The sequence below is a fragment of the Thalia democratica genome, chromosome 9 (assembly GCF_965202585.1).
Source record: "Thalia democratica chromosome 9, ktThaDemo2.hap1.1, whole genome shotgun sequence".
In the NCBI taxonomy this organism is placed as follows: domain Eukaryota; kingdom Metazoa; phylum Chordata; class Thaliacea; order Salpida; family Salpidae; genus Thalia; species Thalia democratica.
The window spans coordinates 5658999-5675605 of record NC_139173.1 but is presented as its reverse complement, the minus strand read 5'-3'; the positions used below and the strand labels follow the sequence as shown (position 1 = coordinate 5675605).

Sequence of the window (16607 nt, the reverse complement as noted above, 5' to 3'; positions counted from 1 at the left end):
AGCTTACTTTTACAACTGCATATAAACTCTTTTTAAAACAAAAATAAATCTATACAAAAAAAAAACAGTGTTCCTAATAAAATGTCAGGAAAACTTATGTTCTGTTTAGAAAATAAAAGATGTTTGAACAAACATTTACAAAAATTTTTAACATATTTTAATACAGGTTAGTACTATAAGGTATCAAACAGTGAAAGTTTAAATATAATATAAATGAAATCACAATTATTTAAGTTAAATATTATAACAATTGTTACTAGTTTGTATTACTTAATGTTAATTTATCATAACAAAACTAGACAAGCTTAACTGTAGATATTATCAAGTAGCTTATTAGTAAGTTTTAAATTAACGAGTAATATTTAAAATGATACGTTTTCCATTTTTCTCTTAACAAATGACTTATTAACAACTATATATCATAAGCAGTCATTTGCTTATAATTATATTTAACAAAAAAATATTTACAACAAATTTACATTTATTTTTCTATAATTTATATCTAGTTCAAAAAATAAATATAGTAAAAAGTATTGATTTAACAGTCTTGTATTAAACAATTGAAGCCCAAAAGTTAACAGAAAGCAAGTTAAACAACAAAAATAAAAGTTAACTTATAACTATTGAATTAAATAATTACTCAAACAATAGTTTAAATAGGTTTTATATTCACTACAATTTAATAAAATCATAAAATACTGCAGAAAAAATAGTTTGGTGTATAAGAAATTAGTTGCAATAACAAGCTAGTAACAAAACAATTAAAACACAAAATTACTCTTTCTTATTGTAAACAATGAAGTCCCACAGATCGGTCCATACTGACGAGTCTTCGTACAAATACGTCATGCTTGCTTGCAGTGAACCCTGCAAGGTGTGCCTGTGGTTCTCGAACAAGTACAACGCGCACGCCCACACCCCTGCCGCGTAATAACTGAAATAGTCCGTTTTGTGCCGGTCGGGGAGATACCCCTTGTCCGAAAGTAACCTGGCGAATCCGAACAGAGTGCGAGATAACAGGTACATGTTGATCTGTGGAAATAATTTAATTTGATATGTTTATATTTTAAAAATACATTTGAAGTTATTTATCAATTCGAATTATAACTCATGTTCAAATTTAAATTATTACCTTGTTGTTGTTATGTGCTTGGTATTTAATATCTATAAAAAGTATTGTTTTGGTTTTAAGAAAACAAACAGAAGTATTGTATTTCTATACGAAGTATTGTAATATTCAATTCTTAGAAATTTGAAGTTATCATATCTTAAAAGTCTTGATCCACTAGAAAACAAAACAACTGCGGTTAAGGCTTATAATATCGGCAGGTTTGTCTAAAAAAACAAAAATAAATGTTTAAACTGAGCTTAATGCAATATCACCTATCTCTATTCTCTATAAGTAAAGAAACGTCCGAGTAAATTCAAACAGCAGTAATTTTTCTAATTTAAAAGGCTAAAAATGTTGCATTATCACGTTAAAGTGTTGTCCCTAGAAGTAAAAAATGATCAGTGATCAAAAACTAGCCTTAATCAGCCTGAGATTATGATAAAATCGAAAAAAAATTAAATAATAAAATACATGTTTTCACAGAATTAATTATTTCAAATCTTAATTACTAAATATAATTACTAAAATTTTAAGAAATAAAATAGTTGATTTCAAATTCAAAAAAATTAGCCGGAGAACAAGGAATAACTAATTAATATACGTTTTAATAAAATTTCAATCTAGCATGGGTAGAAGCCTGGTTTTTAGCAACTTTTTTCTCTGATCGTTAAAAAGATAAAATATGTAAGATGACAAACTTTTTTTTTTAATAATAATAAGTAAAACTTGACTGTAATAAAACCAAACTAGAACAAAATAGATATTATAAATGAAATAATAAAAACTAACCTTAATGGTAATAGGATTAATATCATCAAATACAAGATACCTAGCTATATTTTGACAAAACAAACAAATAGTGAAAAAAATAACTTGCATACTAATAGGATTATTATCTAAAACAAACATAAAATAAAATACTTACAATTAAAAAAAACAAATAACAAAAACTTGCATATTAATAGGAATAATATCACCAAATACCCATCTATATTTTAATAAAACAAACAAATAATGAAAAAAATAAAATAACCTGCATGTTAACAGGACTAACATTTGAAACAAACATAAAACATAATACCTACAATTAAAACCAAATAATGAAATAACCTGCATGTTAATAGGATTATTATCACCAAATACAAGATACCCAGCTATACCAGCAGCTAACATCACATTGAAGGTGCTCTTTGGACTGCTCCTGTAATATTTATGATTCATTCAAGCTACAGTTACTTTTAGTCAGAACTTAGAAGAAATAAAATTATACTTAGACATTTCACAAAAGATATTCATGCATGAGATGAACTTTGTTTTAACTATGTTAAGTAGGAACTAAATAAAATTAGAAATTGCACAAAAGAAATTCTTTTTTAAGGCTGCAAGTTGAAAAAACAAGCTCAGAAAACAATAGATCAAGTATATATTTCTTTCTTAATAAATATTTAAAAACTCTTTTATGTTATAAGTATTTTTTGACAATCAGTCTATATAGGTGTAGAATAAAAATTATTATGGCAAACTTTTTTGAACATCTTTTTTTTTTAAACGTTCAGTTTAAGTCTAGCTATATATTGTAGGTTGTAAGTTTAAACAAAACTATAATTTAGAATTTTTTTATATCACATTTATACTCAAAAAAAAAACTTAACTTACTAATTATCATCATTAAAGCAAGATAAGACTAAAATTGTCATACACAATTAATAAAGCCTTAATTTAGTTGAAACTAAACAGTTTAAAGAAATATAAAATTAAACTATAGCTTAATGCAATAAGAAAAATATTATCTCACCTGATATCATATTTTTCGTTGCTCATTTTTCCCAATTGGCTCGTTACAAGTTTGTAAACTAAACTGAACTTAGCCAAATTCATACCATGTTGCCTTGTGGCTTTTAAAATGTATTTGAATTTGTCTTTTAATCTGTTGAGTTGAAAAAGTTATTATACCATTTACATGACCTTGTGGCTTTTAAAATGTATTTGAATTTGTCTTTTAATCTGTTGAGTTGAAAAAGTTATTATACCATTTACATAACCTTGTGGCTTTTAGTATGTGTTTAAAATTTTCTTTTAACTAGTTTTAAAGTTAATTGTACACTATTTAAAATATTTTTTGTTGCACTTTAAAGTTTAATTTATGTTTTTATGTAAAAGTCACTGTAGCACAATTAAAAAATATTGTAAACCAAAATCACTCTACTATACCATTTGTTGAATTTTTATAAATAAGTACAAAGTACTTATTCTACATAAGGGCATAGGGAGTCTAACATTTTTTTTTACAAAAATCAACATTGGCTCTTATTTAAAAGCTACAAGTTTGTACTATGATGCAATTTATAGTACAAAAAATCTTGATTAACTTTTTAGATACAACCAGTTTTAATTCCTTAAAACTTAAAATTCCTATACAAACATATAGACTGAAATAATTTTGAGGTAAATTTTATGGGAATTTAGAAAATATATTTTTTTGTTCATTTATAAAAAATACTTAAAACTTTTAAGAAATATGCTTTTCAATATTACAAACAACTTGTAGGAAGTATATATTTAAAAATAACATAAAAAACTTAATGATCAAAAAAAATGTTTTTTTTTTATAGTTTTTCTTTTAAACTAAGAAGTCTGTTTTTGACAGGTTGTTCAACATTTATTAAAGATTAATCTTAAAATTTCAAAAAATTGCTTAAAAACTTAAGGAGATAGATTTTTAGTGGTATTGTCTATTCCTGTCATTTTTAGTTTGCGCCTTTCATAAAGAACCTATTGAACTCTATAAATGTGATCGGTTATATTCATAAGTTACTTTGAATTCAAACAATTTGTAAAAAGTAAAGACTAAACCTAGTTCAATTAATTTTGTAAAAGTAAAGACTAAATTAAAAAAAAAAATTTCACTCCTAAGACATTGAAGTGTTTTTAATGTGAAATGAGCTACTAATGTATAGAAATATAAAGTTTAAAAAAATGTTATCTACAACAATAATTGATCTTTTTAAATTGAATACACACATGGAATTTTATTTTATTGTATTTCGTTTTAAATAGCAGTAAAACAAACTAACGATCCACTTCTGAATAGAAAGGTCATCACAAGCGCATGTGGAAATCTAATCTTTGTTCCATACCTATAAAATATTTACCATTAAAGTAATGATAAACATAATAAAAAACTCAACATGATTTATTTCTAAAAAAATATTGAGTAACAAAAAAAATGTTTACAACTTATTATTAATGTTTTTTTGTTAATAAAACTTTTTATTAAGGTAGTACAAATGCAATGTAACTAAATACAAATACTTTTGTAACTAACAAATCAGGGGTTATACACTCTTCAAGAAAAACACTACCTGAGTTAACTTAAGTAGCCTTAGGGTTGCCACTTAATGAAACAAAAAAAACTATCCTAAGTGACCAAAAACTATACTGAGCTTTTTAAAAACCTTTTCACCTCTGGCGCAAACATGCTTCATATTCATTTTTTGTTTAAATGAATAAAAAAGTAATATACATCTACTTCTACACTTGATTCTTGCTAAACTAATGAGGAGTACTGTTTTTAAAGATTCAACATTTATAGTTTGAATAAATTGAAATTAAAATAAAACTAGTGTATAACTTTTTGCAACCATAGTAGTTAAAATTATAAATATGTTAAAAAATTTGTTAGAATTTGATTTTTGTAATTTCTTAGAATAGTAAAGTGCTAGCAGCAATGTCAAAAAAAATTAAACTCTTTTTAAAATTCTAAATAACAATCAAGTTCTTGAACAAATTAATTTTATAAAATAACAAAACACTGAGACTAGATCTATTAAATTTCAGTCAAGATCGAGAATAATTCTGTCATGAGATTTTTTAAATGTGAGAACTATCAGTTTTTTATTAAATAACAAAACTATCTTGAGTCCGTCTGGGTTGAAATTTTTTTTTAATATCCTGAGCTATTCTAAAATTAAAAAATATCTTGAGTTATCCTGAGTGTGTGGCAACCCTGCAGCTTAAGTCAGCCTGAATTTATGAGATAATTAAAAAAAAAGTTGAACTTATATGTTAATCAAGCCTGAACATTTAAATATATAACAAGAAAAAAAAAAATATCTAAATAAAAAATGATGAGTTATAAGAAAAAACTTGATTTCAAAGCAGGATGGCTACTTTTTTTTTTTTAATTTCTATCTTTTTTAAAGTTTAAGATTTTTGTTAGTTAAAGTAAAAAATTAAAGCTATGGTAATCTAATGTTTTTATAGTATAAATTTACTATACAGACATGTAATGCTACTTTGAATGTATTTTATAATAAATAAAACTCACAAAAAATATAACTTTTTTATATGATAAAATATTTTTTTCTTGTAAAATCAAAATCTAATTGTTTTATTTAAGGACAATGCTCAAAAATCCAGGTTTTACCAGAGATTTTTGCTAAAATTTATAAATTCCAGGTAAATTGGCCAACCTGTTCAAGTTTCAAAAACTAGTCTGAGATAAGTAAAAAATATTTTTTGCAGTTATTATTTTGTAGCAAATGTTAATAAATTTTTTTTGAATTAGTTTGTTTTTAAAGACAAAATTTTGGATAATTGTAGAAAGTAAATCATTAGTTCATTTAGTTTTGCAACAGACAATTGTAGTTCACTTTGGTTGAAGTGATCACAGTTTTGGACTAGTGGTGTGACTTTTTGTAACTTGATGGTGTTGATGTCTTAACATGAGTGTTTACCATATGACAGGACGTTAATTTATCATTTTTGATAAATTTTCAGTTCTAGTTCAATATTAGACACATTAAAATAAAATTAGCTGTGTTAAAACTAAATTTTTAAAATAGAAAATGTTTTGAATATAATAAAATCTATTTTATAAAAAAATTAAGTAACAAAGTAAATTTATCATAACCATTTTGAAAAGAACATTCTAAAAAGTACCAAAATGAAGTTTAAAATTGTCATATCTTACTGGTTGCTAACAGATCAGTATTTTAGTCGAGATTCATACAGGGGTTTCTTTCTAGTTAAAAGATAAACAACTTTTAATTAAGATGTCATATTTTAAAGTGGACTATTTCATTTCAGAAGTTGATAAATTTTATAACTCTATCAGTACAATTTAACACTTTTGGATTTTTTGTTTAAAAAGACTTGTTTTTGTTTACTTTTGAGTAGTTAATTTTCATGAAGTCATGTTAAATTATAACTGGTGTAACTTGCTTACATGACTTTTTCAAAATTATTATTTGTTGTAGAGCTACTTGCATTATTTAATTTTAAGGTCTTTTTTTAGCATTAAACACATGTGTAAAACATTAAAACCTAAATGTTTTATAATAAATATTTTCAAATGTGCTCTTAATCACAATTGTGAGTTAACAGTATTTGTTTTTGGTAAATTTTTCACAGGTTTTGAAAAGTACACATTTTTGAGTCTACTTTCAGTTTAAAGTTAAGAAACTGTGTTAAATAGTATAAAAACAATGAAAAGATACTCTAAAGCTATTTTAAATATGTTTTTTAATAAAAATAAATTTGATGATGACAAAGATTTTTATCTATATGATAGATTTTTTGAGTTAAACCAAATTTTACTACTTAACATGTTGAAATTATTAAAAATTTTAGGTTTCTTCAGGTTTTTATTTAAAATTTCTAAAATTCCAGGTTTTTTAGCCTAAATTGTCATATTTCAAGTTTTTTAGGTTTTAAGGTTTTTTGGCAACCCTGAGTAAGGTTTTCGAAAAACAAGTTCTACAAAAATTCCATTTAAAGATTTTTATGCTTTTTGTAGTATAGTTTTCAAATGTTTAGTAACCAGTGAGAATTTCTAGCTAAAAAAGAACTCTCTCAACTTAATGGATCATTTTGTCATTGAGCCTGTCACAGAACATGGCCTGTCACTTGTTGCAGATAGATGAATGCACCAAAGTTTTTCACAATGAAAAAAAAAAAATTCAATTACCAACTTTATAAGAAAAAACTTTAGTTAACTTAAAATCTACTTTTATAAGTTTAATCTTTTAATATTTAATCTAAAACAGATAGAGAATGGTGTTTTTAGACTAATAAAAAAGAAAGGAAGTCCAAAAATTAATGATATAATTAATTTTTTAATTTTAGTTAATATATTTTAAAAGCTTACACAATTCCATTTCTGATAGCTTTTATAAGTGAAAGGTACTCGATGTATCTACCAGAAGCTAAAAGTTTATTACAACCCCGAATGATACCATCCATTTTATACAGACTGTGATACAATTTTATTTTGTCTAATAGTGATTTTGAACTTTATCATTTGTTTTGGTTAAATTCAAAATTAGTCTTAGAGAAGGGAATTTTATTGCAAAGCTCGAATGCAGCTAAGTTTTTTCAACAATCATCTATTAGGCTAGTTTTTATTTTTACATTAAAACTATAAAAATAAAAATTAAGCACACTTATTTAAACTAATGACACAGAAGTTTGTATACTTTTGTCAACTAAAACATACGTATAATTAGAAATGTATGCACACATTCCTTTTTGTGCCAAAACTATAAAGATAAAGTAATAGAGTTTATTAAAATATGTATGTATGTTTAAATCTAATTTTTGCCTAAAACTTTTTTTTATAATAAAAACATTTTGTAAAATACGGACTATCAGTTAAACTACAGCTTTAAATTAAATTGCTTTTGTTAATTAATTTTTTTAACAAAGGAAAACTGTTATTAGACTAAAAATGTTATAAAACAGTTATATAACAATAACGTTTCCAAATTATACTAAATAAAAACAGCAGGGCTGATTTTATTTTAACTTACAGTGTAGAGATGCTTTCACATTTTGTAGAGTTGAAAGTTTCATTAGAATAATTAAGGTCGTAAGCAATTAATAAAAGCTATATTTTGCCTTAAAAAACAATTAAACAGTATTCAAGTAAATATTTAAAATATTATGTAGTATGTTGCATTACTGTCCAGTCTTATACTGTCTAGTTTATTAAAATCTTATTTTAGTTCAGAATGTTTTTGAAAAAGCTGCATCTTTTATTGCAAAAGCTGCATATTTTTTTTAACATCAAAAAATAAACTTATTTTGACACTTTTGTGAATCATTTTAAAATGTTCTGAGGTTTTGATTTCAATTCTATAACGTTTTTTTAAAGTTTGATAATTTTTAAGTTGAAATTTTTTAGTACTGATCTGGCATTCATTAAAAAAATTAGTTTTAATAAAAACCTTAAAGATTTAAACTTTTTTAGCTTTTTCATGCAAATGCATCTAAGTTTTCTTTTATGATCTAAACATTTTTATGATAAATATATTTATAACAAATTTTTAAAAATGAACAATTTACTGAAGAAACTAAATTTATTTGATAATTTACACTGTTAATTGGATCTAATTACATTTTAGTGTCTTAAACTACATGTTCTTAAGTAAGCACCAATGAGTTTTAAACATGAGAAGTAAAATTACTTTAGTTAAGCTTTTTTTTTTATTATACTTGGGTTTCTAGTTAGTAATGAAAACTTTTGTAGTTAATTTACATATCAAAATTTTCACACAAGAATTTTATACTGTTAAAAATTTGATTAGATAGTAACCACCAATGTTTGATGATAAATTATTATACTTTTACCAGCTCCACCAACTTGGATATATATTTCATAAGTTTTTGATATCTTTTTACTATAATCATGTGTTTGAAGTTTTACTTTAAAGTTATTGAATACTGCATACAATTAACAGATTAATTTTTTCACATAATACTTATACACTAAATAAATATATTCATTATAAATGGTAAAATTTCTAAAAAAACTAAAAAATTTACCAACAAACAACTTAATTTATAATAAGTTTAATAAGATCATATAGCTTAAATTAATTAACCATAAAGATCTAGATAACAATATAGTCAACTTTAGTTTTTAAGTAATCAAAACTTTGAGTACAACAACAAGATGATTTTTAATTTTTGGAAAAAAAATTAAGAACATTTTGTTAGCTAATATTGCACAAGATTCTTTTAGTAAGTTTGTAAAATTAACTAACATGCAAAATTGCCTAAATCTTGAACAGAATGTTAACACAAACAATATTATTTAAATAATTAAAATTTAGGAAACAAAACACTCATGTTAAAAAAATATTACTCATAGATTATCACACATATTTAACATTAAACGACAAACAAGTTTTTATTTAAAAACTTTATCTAAATTATAAAATTAACAATTTGTTAGTTATTTCAAAAATAGTAATATAAAAAGTTGTCTTTTAAATAGTTAACACTATTTTAAAAAATGAAAAAAAAAGAACTTCATTTTTATAGAACAATATTTACTTTATTGTATGTAAATCTCCTAGCAATATCAAGAAAATGACAAGCAATTAATAATACATATAACTGCAATATATATTACAAATAAATATCAATAGCAGAAATGGAATAAAACTTTATCCGTACATTGCACTGGCCATTACTGACATTTGTTTCGGAATGTGCAAACAATTGCTCATCAAAGAGTTCAAATCCAACATTTCATAATCCATACTGTGGTCAATCTTCAAGTTGGCTTTTTTAGTTGACTTTTCACAACTTTCCACACTTTTTTGCGCTTCACTCGGTTTCACACTGAGACTCTCAAGCTGTTGGGCGACCGCGTTCAGCTTGTTTTCAGAAAACTTCAAGCTTTTACGTTTTCTGTTTGCCAGTGTTTTGTCACCACACTTCTTCTTGAACGTGACTTTTTTGAGCTTCGTGGGGCTTTCTTTGAGCTTGGACTTGTGTTTAAACTTGGCTGGCTTAATAAGAGGACACACTGTAGTAGGATCCACACGGACTGCAGACTGTTGTGGTGGACATGCTGTAGAGTCTACACTAATAGACTTCTGTAATGACAAACATAGATCATTAATGTTGCGGGGTTCCAATGCAGGCTGTACACTATTAGATAATGAACTGCTCGGGTCCAAAGTAGGTTGTACACTGTTGGAAGGAGAGCAATTTGGAGCTTCTTTGCACAAATCTTCACTTTCAGACGTTGATTTTGACATGGCAGTTTTTACACAAACAGATATATTTATACTAAACTGTAAAAATACTATATAATTATTTATTATCTGATATTTTAATTAACTATTAAATTATTTCATTTCAAAACACCATGAAAATTAAGCTAATCAGAACTAGATTTTTCAAACATTAAAAGCACTGTTTTTTAAATTTTTATACTGATAGCAATAAAATATACTACTTTAAAGATCACAAATCATTGTTAGTTTTAAGGTTACCTTGTAAAATATTTGTATTAAAACTATTATTAAATTACCTTGAAAATCTATAGATTTACGATTTACTGAAATTCTTATCTTATATTATTGTTTAAATTTAACTAACTAAAATTTTTAATCTAGTTTAAATTTATTATCACTAGATTTATCAATAAATGAGAGTTAAGTCTAGTTAAATTAATTTTTGTAATTAACAATTTAGTATCAAAATAAGCAAACTAAAAGAACAAAATAAAAATTATTTTATCTCTACCAAGTTTCATGTGACACACCAAATATATATAAATATATACTACAGCTCAAAAAATCTCAGGCTTGTTTCTGTGATATACAAACTCTTAGATTTTATAAGACTACAAATTGCATGAGAACGAAAATTTTACAAAAATACTTTAAATATTCTTATAACTAAAAGACTTTTCCAAAAAACAAGTAGTATAAACTATTGAGCACGGTTACCCCAATCTTATTTCCCTTTTTTAAAGAAATTAAAAGCTGTGGGCCCTTCCAACAAAATAAAACTTTAATTAAAAACGCGTAAAACATTTTATTTTGCTGTTCATCAACAAGTCCAGAATATCTAGTATAAATTTAAAACTATGACCTCCTGGCCACTTTTATCACTCAAGGCCTCCAAGGAGGCCACTTGACCCAATTTGGGAAAACCCTGCTGTAGAGCAACTTAGAATGCCTTAAGTCTACTTATTTACTATTTTAAAATTTTCAACATAAGTTGCATTTATATATCAGAAGAGAACATTTCCAATAGTTTAAGCTTCTGGTAAACGAAAATTAAATTACCTAAAAATAACTTAATATGGTTAATTATTTCTTAATTATAAACTATATTTTTATGACCTTGGAACTTTTTTAAAGTAGGGAAGGTATACAAAGTTATTAAATTAATAGATTAATATAATAAGACTTAATATATCAATAAAATATTTCAACTTAAAGTAGTAACATTGACCACTAAAGTCATTAAAAAACAAAAAATATAAGTTTATAGAAATAAAGTTATATAAAGCTAAAACTTAACTTTACTTGTGTAGTTTTAGTTTAAGCTGCAACTGATACAATAGAAAAACACATCCTACTTTTTATAGCTTAGTTTTAAAATAATCCTGATTAAACTTAGTTCCAGTTTTTGAATAGTTAAAATCCCTTAAAAATCAGGGTACCAAATGTTTTTGGTAAATTTGCTTTAGGTTTTCTAAAATTCTTCCAGGTTTTTAAGATTACACTTTGTTGGGTCAGCTTTTAGTTTAAAATTAAGTTTAAGGTAAAAACTTTGTTAAATATTATAAAAACATTAAAAATATACTGGAAAGCTACTTAAAATGTGCTTTTTAATAAAAAAAAGTTTTTGATGATGACCAAAAAGTTTATCTATATGGATTTTTTTGTAACAAATCAACATTTTATTCCTTATCATGTAAAATTTGTTTAAAGTTCTAGGTTTTAACTAATTTTTGATCAAAATTCCAGGTTGTTTTTTTCAATATTTCGTTAATTCCAGGATTTTCAGATTTTGTAGCCAAAATTTTGAAATTCCAGGTTTTTCAAGGATTCCAGATTTTATAGCAACTTAGAATAACACTTAAAATGTGATAAGTATAGTTTTATCATGTTCTATTAAAACTTTACCACTTTGTGAAAGAAAATAGCAAAACTGAGAACTTTTGAATTTTCTGTACTGAGTGCCAAACAGTGAATTACCAACCATGATAGTAGCAAAAATTCCAGATAGGATGACCACAGACAAGCCTACTTTAAGTAAGCCTGATTAATCCTGAGTTTATGAGAAACTGGAAAAATGAATACAGTGTACATAGTGTGAATAAACTAAATAAAACTTTAAAAAATACTTTAAACTAAATTGATTTTTTTTTTTTTAATTTTGATATACTTTAGTCAAAAATTAAATTTATAACTTATAATTAGCTGATATTACAAAAAAATTATTGAAATAATCCAAATCAATTCTAGTTTAATTTAACCTGTTTTTTTTTAGTGTTTATGAAGCAATTAATACAGTTTAGCTAATTTTGGGACCAACTACTTTAAGGTACATTTACTGTTACAGGGTTGCCAATTTTTTTTGCAAATTTTCTCCAGGTTTCCTGATTTTCTTCAAGGTTTTTTAAAATACACGTTAAGTCTATTTTTAGCTGTTTCAAAGTTAAGTGAAAGCTGAAAAACTGTCTTAAGTAATATAAAAACATAGAAAAGATATAGTAAACATACTCAAAATTTGATTTTTAATAAAAAGATTTTTGATGATGACAAACTATTTATTTTTATGATAGATTTTTTGCGTCAAACAAAAATTCTACTACTTAACATATAAAATTGTTGAAAAATGGTTTTTAAGTGGTTTTTGTTCAATATTCTAGGTTTTTTTCAAGGTTTCCAGATTTTTCTACAACCCTGCCATAACCATCAAAACTTTAGGACAATAATTAATAAAAATATTACCAAGTAGCTTTTAAGCAACTCATGGCTATTTAAAAAAAAATTTTAATATTTTTTCAGCATTTTCTTAGAGTTTTGAATAGGCCACTCTCTGTGGCAAAACAGTCAGCCACAAACTTAACTGAACTGAATTTATAAGAAAGTTGAACAAAACAATAACATGTTGTAACTTCTTATAAAATTTATGTTAATCAAGATTACATCCCTTAAAATACCTAAATAATAACATAGGGTCTTAATAAACAAAAAAAAAAGCCTGAGATTTATAAAAAAATTGAGTGTGAATTTTGATAAAGAAGATAAAACAAGTCTGAGTCAACCCAAGGTTTTTAATAACTTGAAACTAGCCTTAATTATCTTCAGTGCATAGCATTCCTGTTTTAGTACAAAAAACAATACAGATTAAGTTAACCTAACAATTTTCAATGAATGTTATTATAGTAAGTTATAATTGAAGGTATTATTACTAGTTTTTATTTTTTCAAATGTAAAAATTTACTCTATTTTAACTTAATAAAAAAAATCTTTACAACAGAGTGATTAAATATTTTATATAAAAAATAAGAAAAGAACAGTTAGTTTACCTGAAACATACAATATCTAAACATTTTGTTTATTTATAGTAAGGGTTGCCAGTTTTTGAAACAAAAAGGCCAGCTTGAGAGACCAAAAACTTTTCTGAGTTAAAAAAACAACTTGAGTTAGACTTAGTTTATGAGAGTTTAAAAAAGTGTCTGAACAGTTTACAGCTAAAAAAGGTTGTTAACTAAAAAAAATCATTAACAATACAAATAATAAATAAAAAACTAAGTTAGTAAAGCTAGCCTGAAAATTATTAAGGAACCCAAAACATAATAAAACTACAAAAACAATTTTAAAGAAAGCTTATAATTAGCTGATATATCTCAAGTTTTCTTTAAATTTTCTAAAAGAAAGGCCCCTGCAATACTCTTTAGAAAACTATTAAGTACTATTAAGTATTGGTGCATGAAAATTACACTTTCAGATTATTTATTGAGTTGCAATCATAACTTTGTAAAATTTAAAAAACTAAACATTAATTTACATTGTGAAAATAATATATAATTTTTAGTACTAATTAAACATTTAGAATGAATTACACATAAATCATGAGTTAACTAAATTTTAATAAAAATGTGCACAAGTTAAAAAACAGATTAATAACTGTTATTGATAGCATAAATTATCAAAAAACTAATAAAACTAAACAGTTACAACAAGGAAAATATTTGTTACTTTATTTCAAGCATATGAGTTGATTCTAAATATAACTTTACATTTTAAATACTATGTAACTTCATTAATTTATTAATAAACTATGCTGCTAATTTTATTCTTTGTTGTATATTATTAATAAACATAATAAATGATATAACAAAACTGTTTTGTTTTACTACTATTAAGCAATTTCAAGCTTTGTTACCACTAAACTGCTAGCATGGTAAATTGAGCTAAAATGTATTTTTTATGTAAATTTTCTAAATTAAACTAAAATGTACTCTAACAGTTTGGTTTTAAAAGTTTGTTAACAACGTTATAATAACATTAACATTGTTATTGTTTACATGATGTAACAAATAAATTTTAAATCAAACATTATTTTATTGTTTAGATACAAAAAAAACTTAACAAACTATAATAAATATGTAAAATATATTTTGATAAAGAAACTTGAGTTTTGAAAACTCTTTTGTTTCGTTGAAAATGAACAAGTCAGTCTTCAATTTACAAATAAAATTAGAATGGTTTCTGGTATAAGATTATGAAATTATCTAACTGAAACTAACAGTAAATTCAAACAAAGTAAATAAATAACTTTTTAAATGAAAAAGTAGAGAATAAGTTTAGTAGAATTTTTAGAGCCGGAAAAAAAACCAGTATTCTGGTTAAAAAAATTCTATATACAAAATATTGATTATTGTTTTTTACTTAAATGTTTTCATTAGTTTTTTTACTAATTAGAACTATTAGCATAATTACTTCATGAAGTAAAATTACTTAGTTATATAGTTATTTAATTATAATAAACTTTTAAAAAACAGCTTGTTTAGAATAATGTGAAAATTATTTTAGTAAAACTTAATTTAAATGTTAAGATTTTTAAAATGAAAAAGATTATTTCTCAGAACTTAGCAATAAATATGAAACACTGTTTTTTTTTGTTATCTAAATCATAAAAAAAAGATAAATTTTCTAAAAATAGTAAAAATAGAGTTTATATTACTAAAAAAATATTGGTTAACAGAGTTTAATGTAATTCACACAAACACTAGTATTTACATTAATCATAAACACTTTTTGTAACCAATAAATTAAGTTACCGTGTATCTAAACCTATTTTTTCATAGCTTACAGTTTTTTAGAAATTCACATGAGTTAAAATTCTTAATTTCAAAATGTATCAAACAAACTTAAGCAAAAGCTATAAATTAAATAATTATTATTTAGTGTTTTATTTATTACAAAACGTTATTTTAAAATTTTTACTAAACTTTAAGTTTGTATTTTAAAATGCAGTTGTAGTCATTTAGATTTAATTGCTAGCTTGTTCAGCTTTATTAATATGTTTTTTTTGATTGCTTCAGTACTACAACACGACTTAAATTTTAGAACAATATAAATAAACTATTCTAAGTCATATTAATAAACTTTTAGTAAAATCCTAATTTGTTTCGGAAGATGTTCAAAATTCATACTGAACTTATAAAGTAAATTAAAGTTATTCAATAACATCTACACATATAAATCAACATCTTACAAGTAGTATTAAAACTAAAATTCATTATAATAAAGATATACTACTAAAAGTTTTCATTTGACAAGTTGTATGTTTCAACTTTAACTTAAGTGCTTTACATTTCGACACAAATAAAAAAAACTAAAGACTACTTAAAAATATATATTTAAAAATTGCGTATGACCATACAAACTTCTAATATCAGCAATTACAAAAAAAAATTGTATTTTGTGTCAATAGTACTACTAAACATTAACAAATTTCAAAAACATCATGGATTTATTAATCAATGCTATAATAATAATTATTACCGTATTGTATTACAAAACAAATTGTCTTCTTCAGTAAGTCTTTGAGCGTTAAAGTTCTATTGAAAGTATTGAAGTGGTAAATTAGATACATTTAGTTTAAAGTTAAAACATATTAACAATTTTAAATAATAAGTATTCAGTGGATAAAACAGTTTATAGTTCTCATCTCACTAATATGTCAGTATAATCGTTAATTACCTAATAATATAACTACATTTAGTAAAATAGTATTATTAGCAGTATAAGTTCTGACTAATAGTTATCTTATGCTTGTATAAGGTTAAATACGATCATCCTAAGATAAAAACTTTTTAAAAGTTAGACTTGATTGTCAGTTTGTTTGTAATTTCTTAATATGATGATAAAAGTTTTTAAAAGTAAGTTCTACACAATAAGTTTTTTCATTAAACTATATACGTTTAATTAGCTAACAGAAGTTAATACTTAACTTACCAAGTTTGTTTAAGCTTTGACTTATCCGAAATTTTCTAAAAACTTTTAATTTTAAAGTATTTTCTATTATGACTCTTACTTGGAACAAAAACATATATATATATATACATATGTATGTATTTAGGTTTTGAATTTATAAAAGTCATGTTTATAGAAGTCATAAGTTTTCAAATAATTTTCTAAGTTAAATTAATTTATAACTAAAGTTTTTC

General features: G+C 24.0%; 1 protein-coding gene across 1 annotated transcript; it reads right to left on the bottom strand.

Moving 5' to 3' along the window:
• Nucleotides 1-331: 331 nt before the first annotated feature.
• On the bottom strand, nt 332-7375 carry LOC145843989 (peroxisomal membrane protein 4-like). The gene is made up of 5 exons (XM_082951291.1): nt 7260-7375; nt 4186-4248; nt 2907-3038; nt 2222-2312; nt 332-1032 (listed from the first exon to the last, which is right to left on the bottom strand). The coding sequence occupies exons 1-5, from the start codon at nt 7352-7354 to the stop codon at nt 775-777; spliced, it is 639 nt and encodes a 212-aa protein (XP_082807417.1). The 5' UTR covers nt 7355-7375; the 3' UTR covers nt 332-774.
• Between the last annotated feature and the right edge of the window lie 9232 nt (nt 7376-16607).

Excerpts from the sequence above, each read along its gene's own strand:
- LOC145843989 (XM_082951291.1), bottom strand. The coding sequence starts at position 7,354 with ATGGATGGTATCATTCGGGGTTGTAATAAACTTTTAGCTTCTGGTAGA. Across the intron at positions 3,039-4,185 it reads TTTCTATTCAGAAGTGGATC|ATTAAAAGACAAATTCAAAT; the intron begins GTTAGTTTGTTT and ends TCAACTCAACAG. Across the intron at positions 1,033-2,221 it reads ATAATCCTATTAACATGCAG|ATCAACATGTACCTGTTATC; the intron begins GTTATTTCATTA and ends TTATTTCCACAG.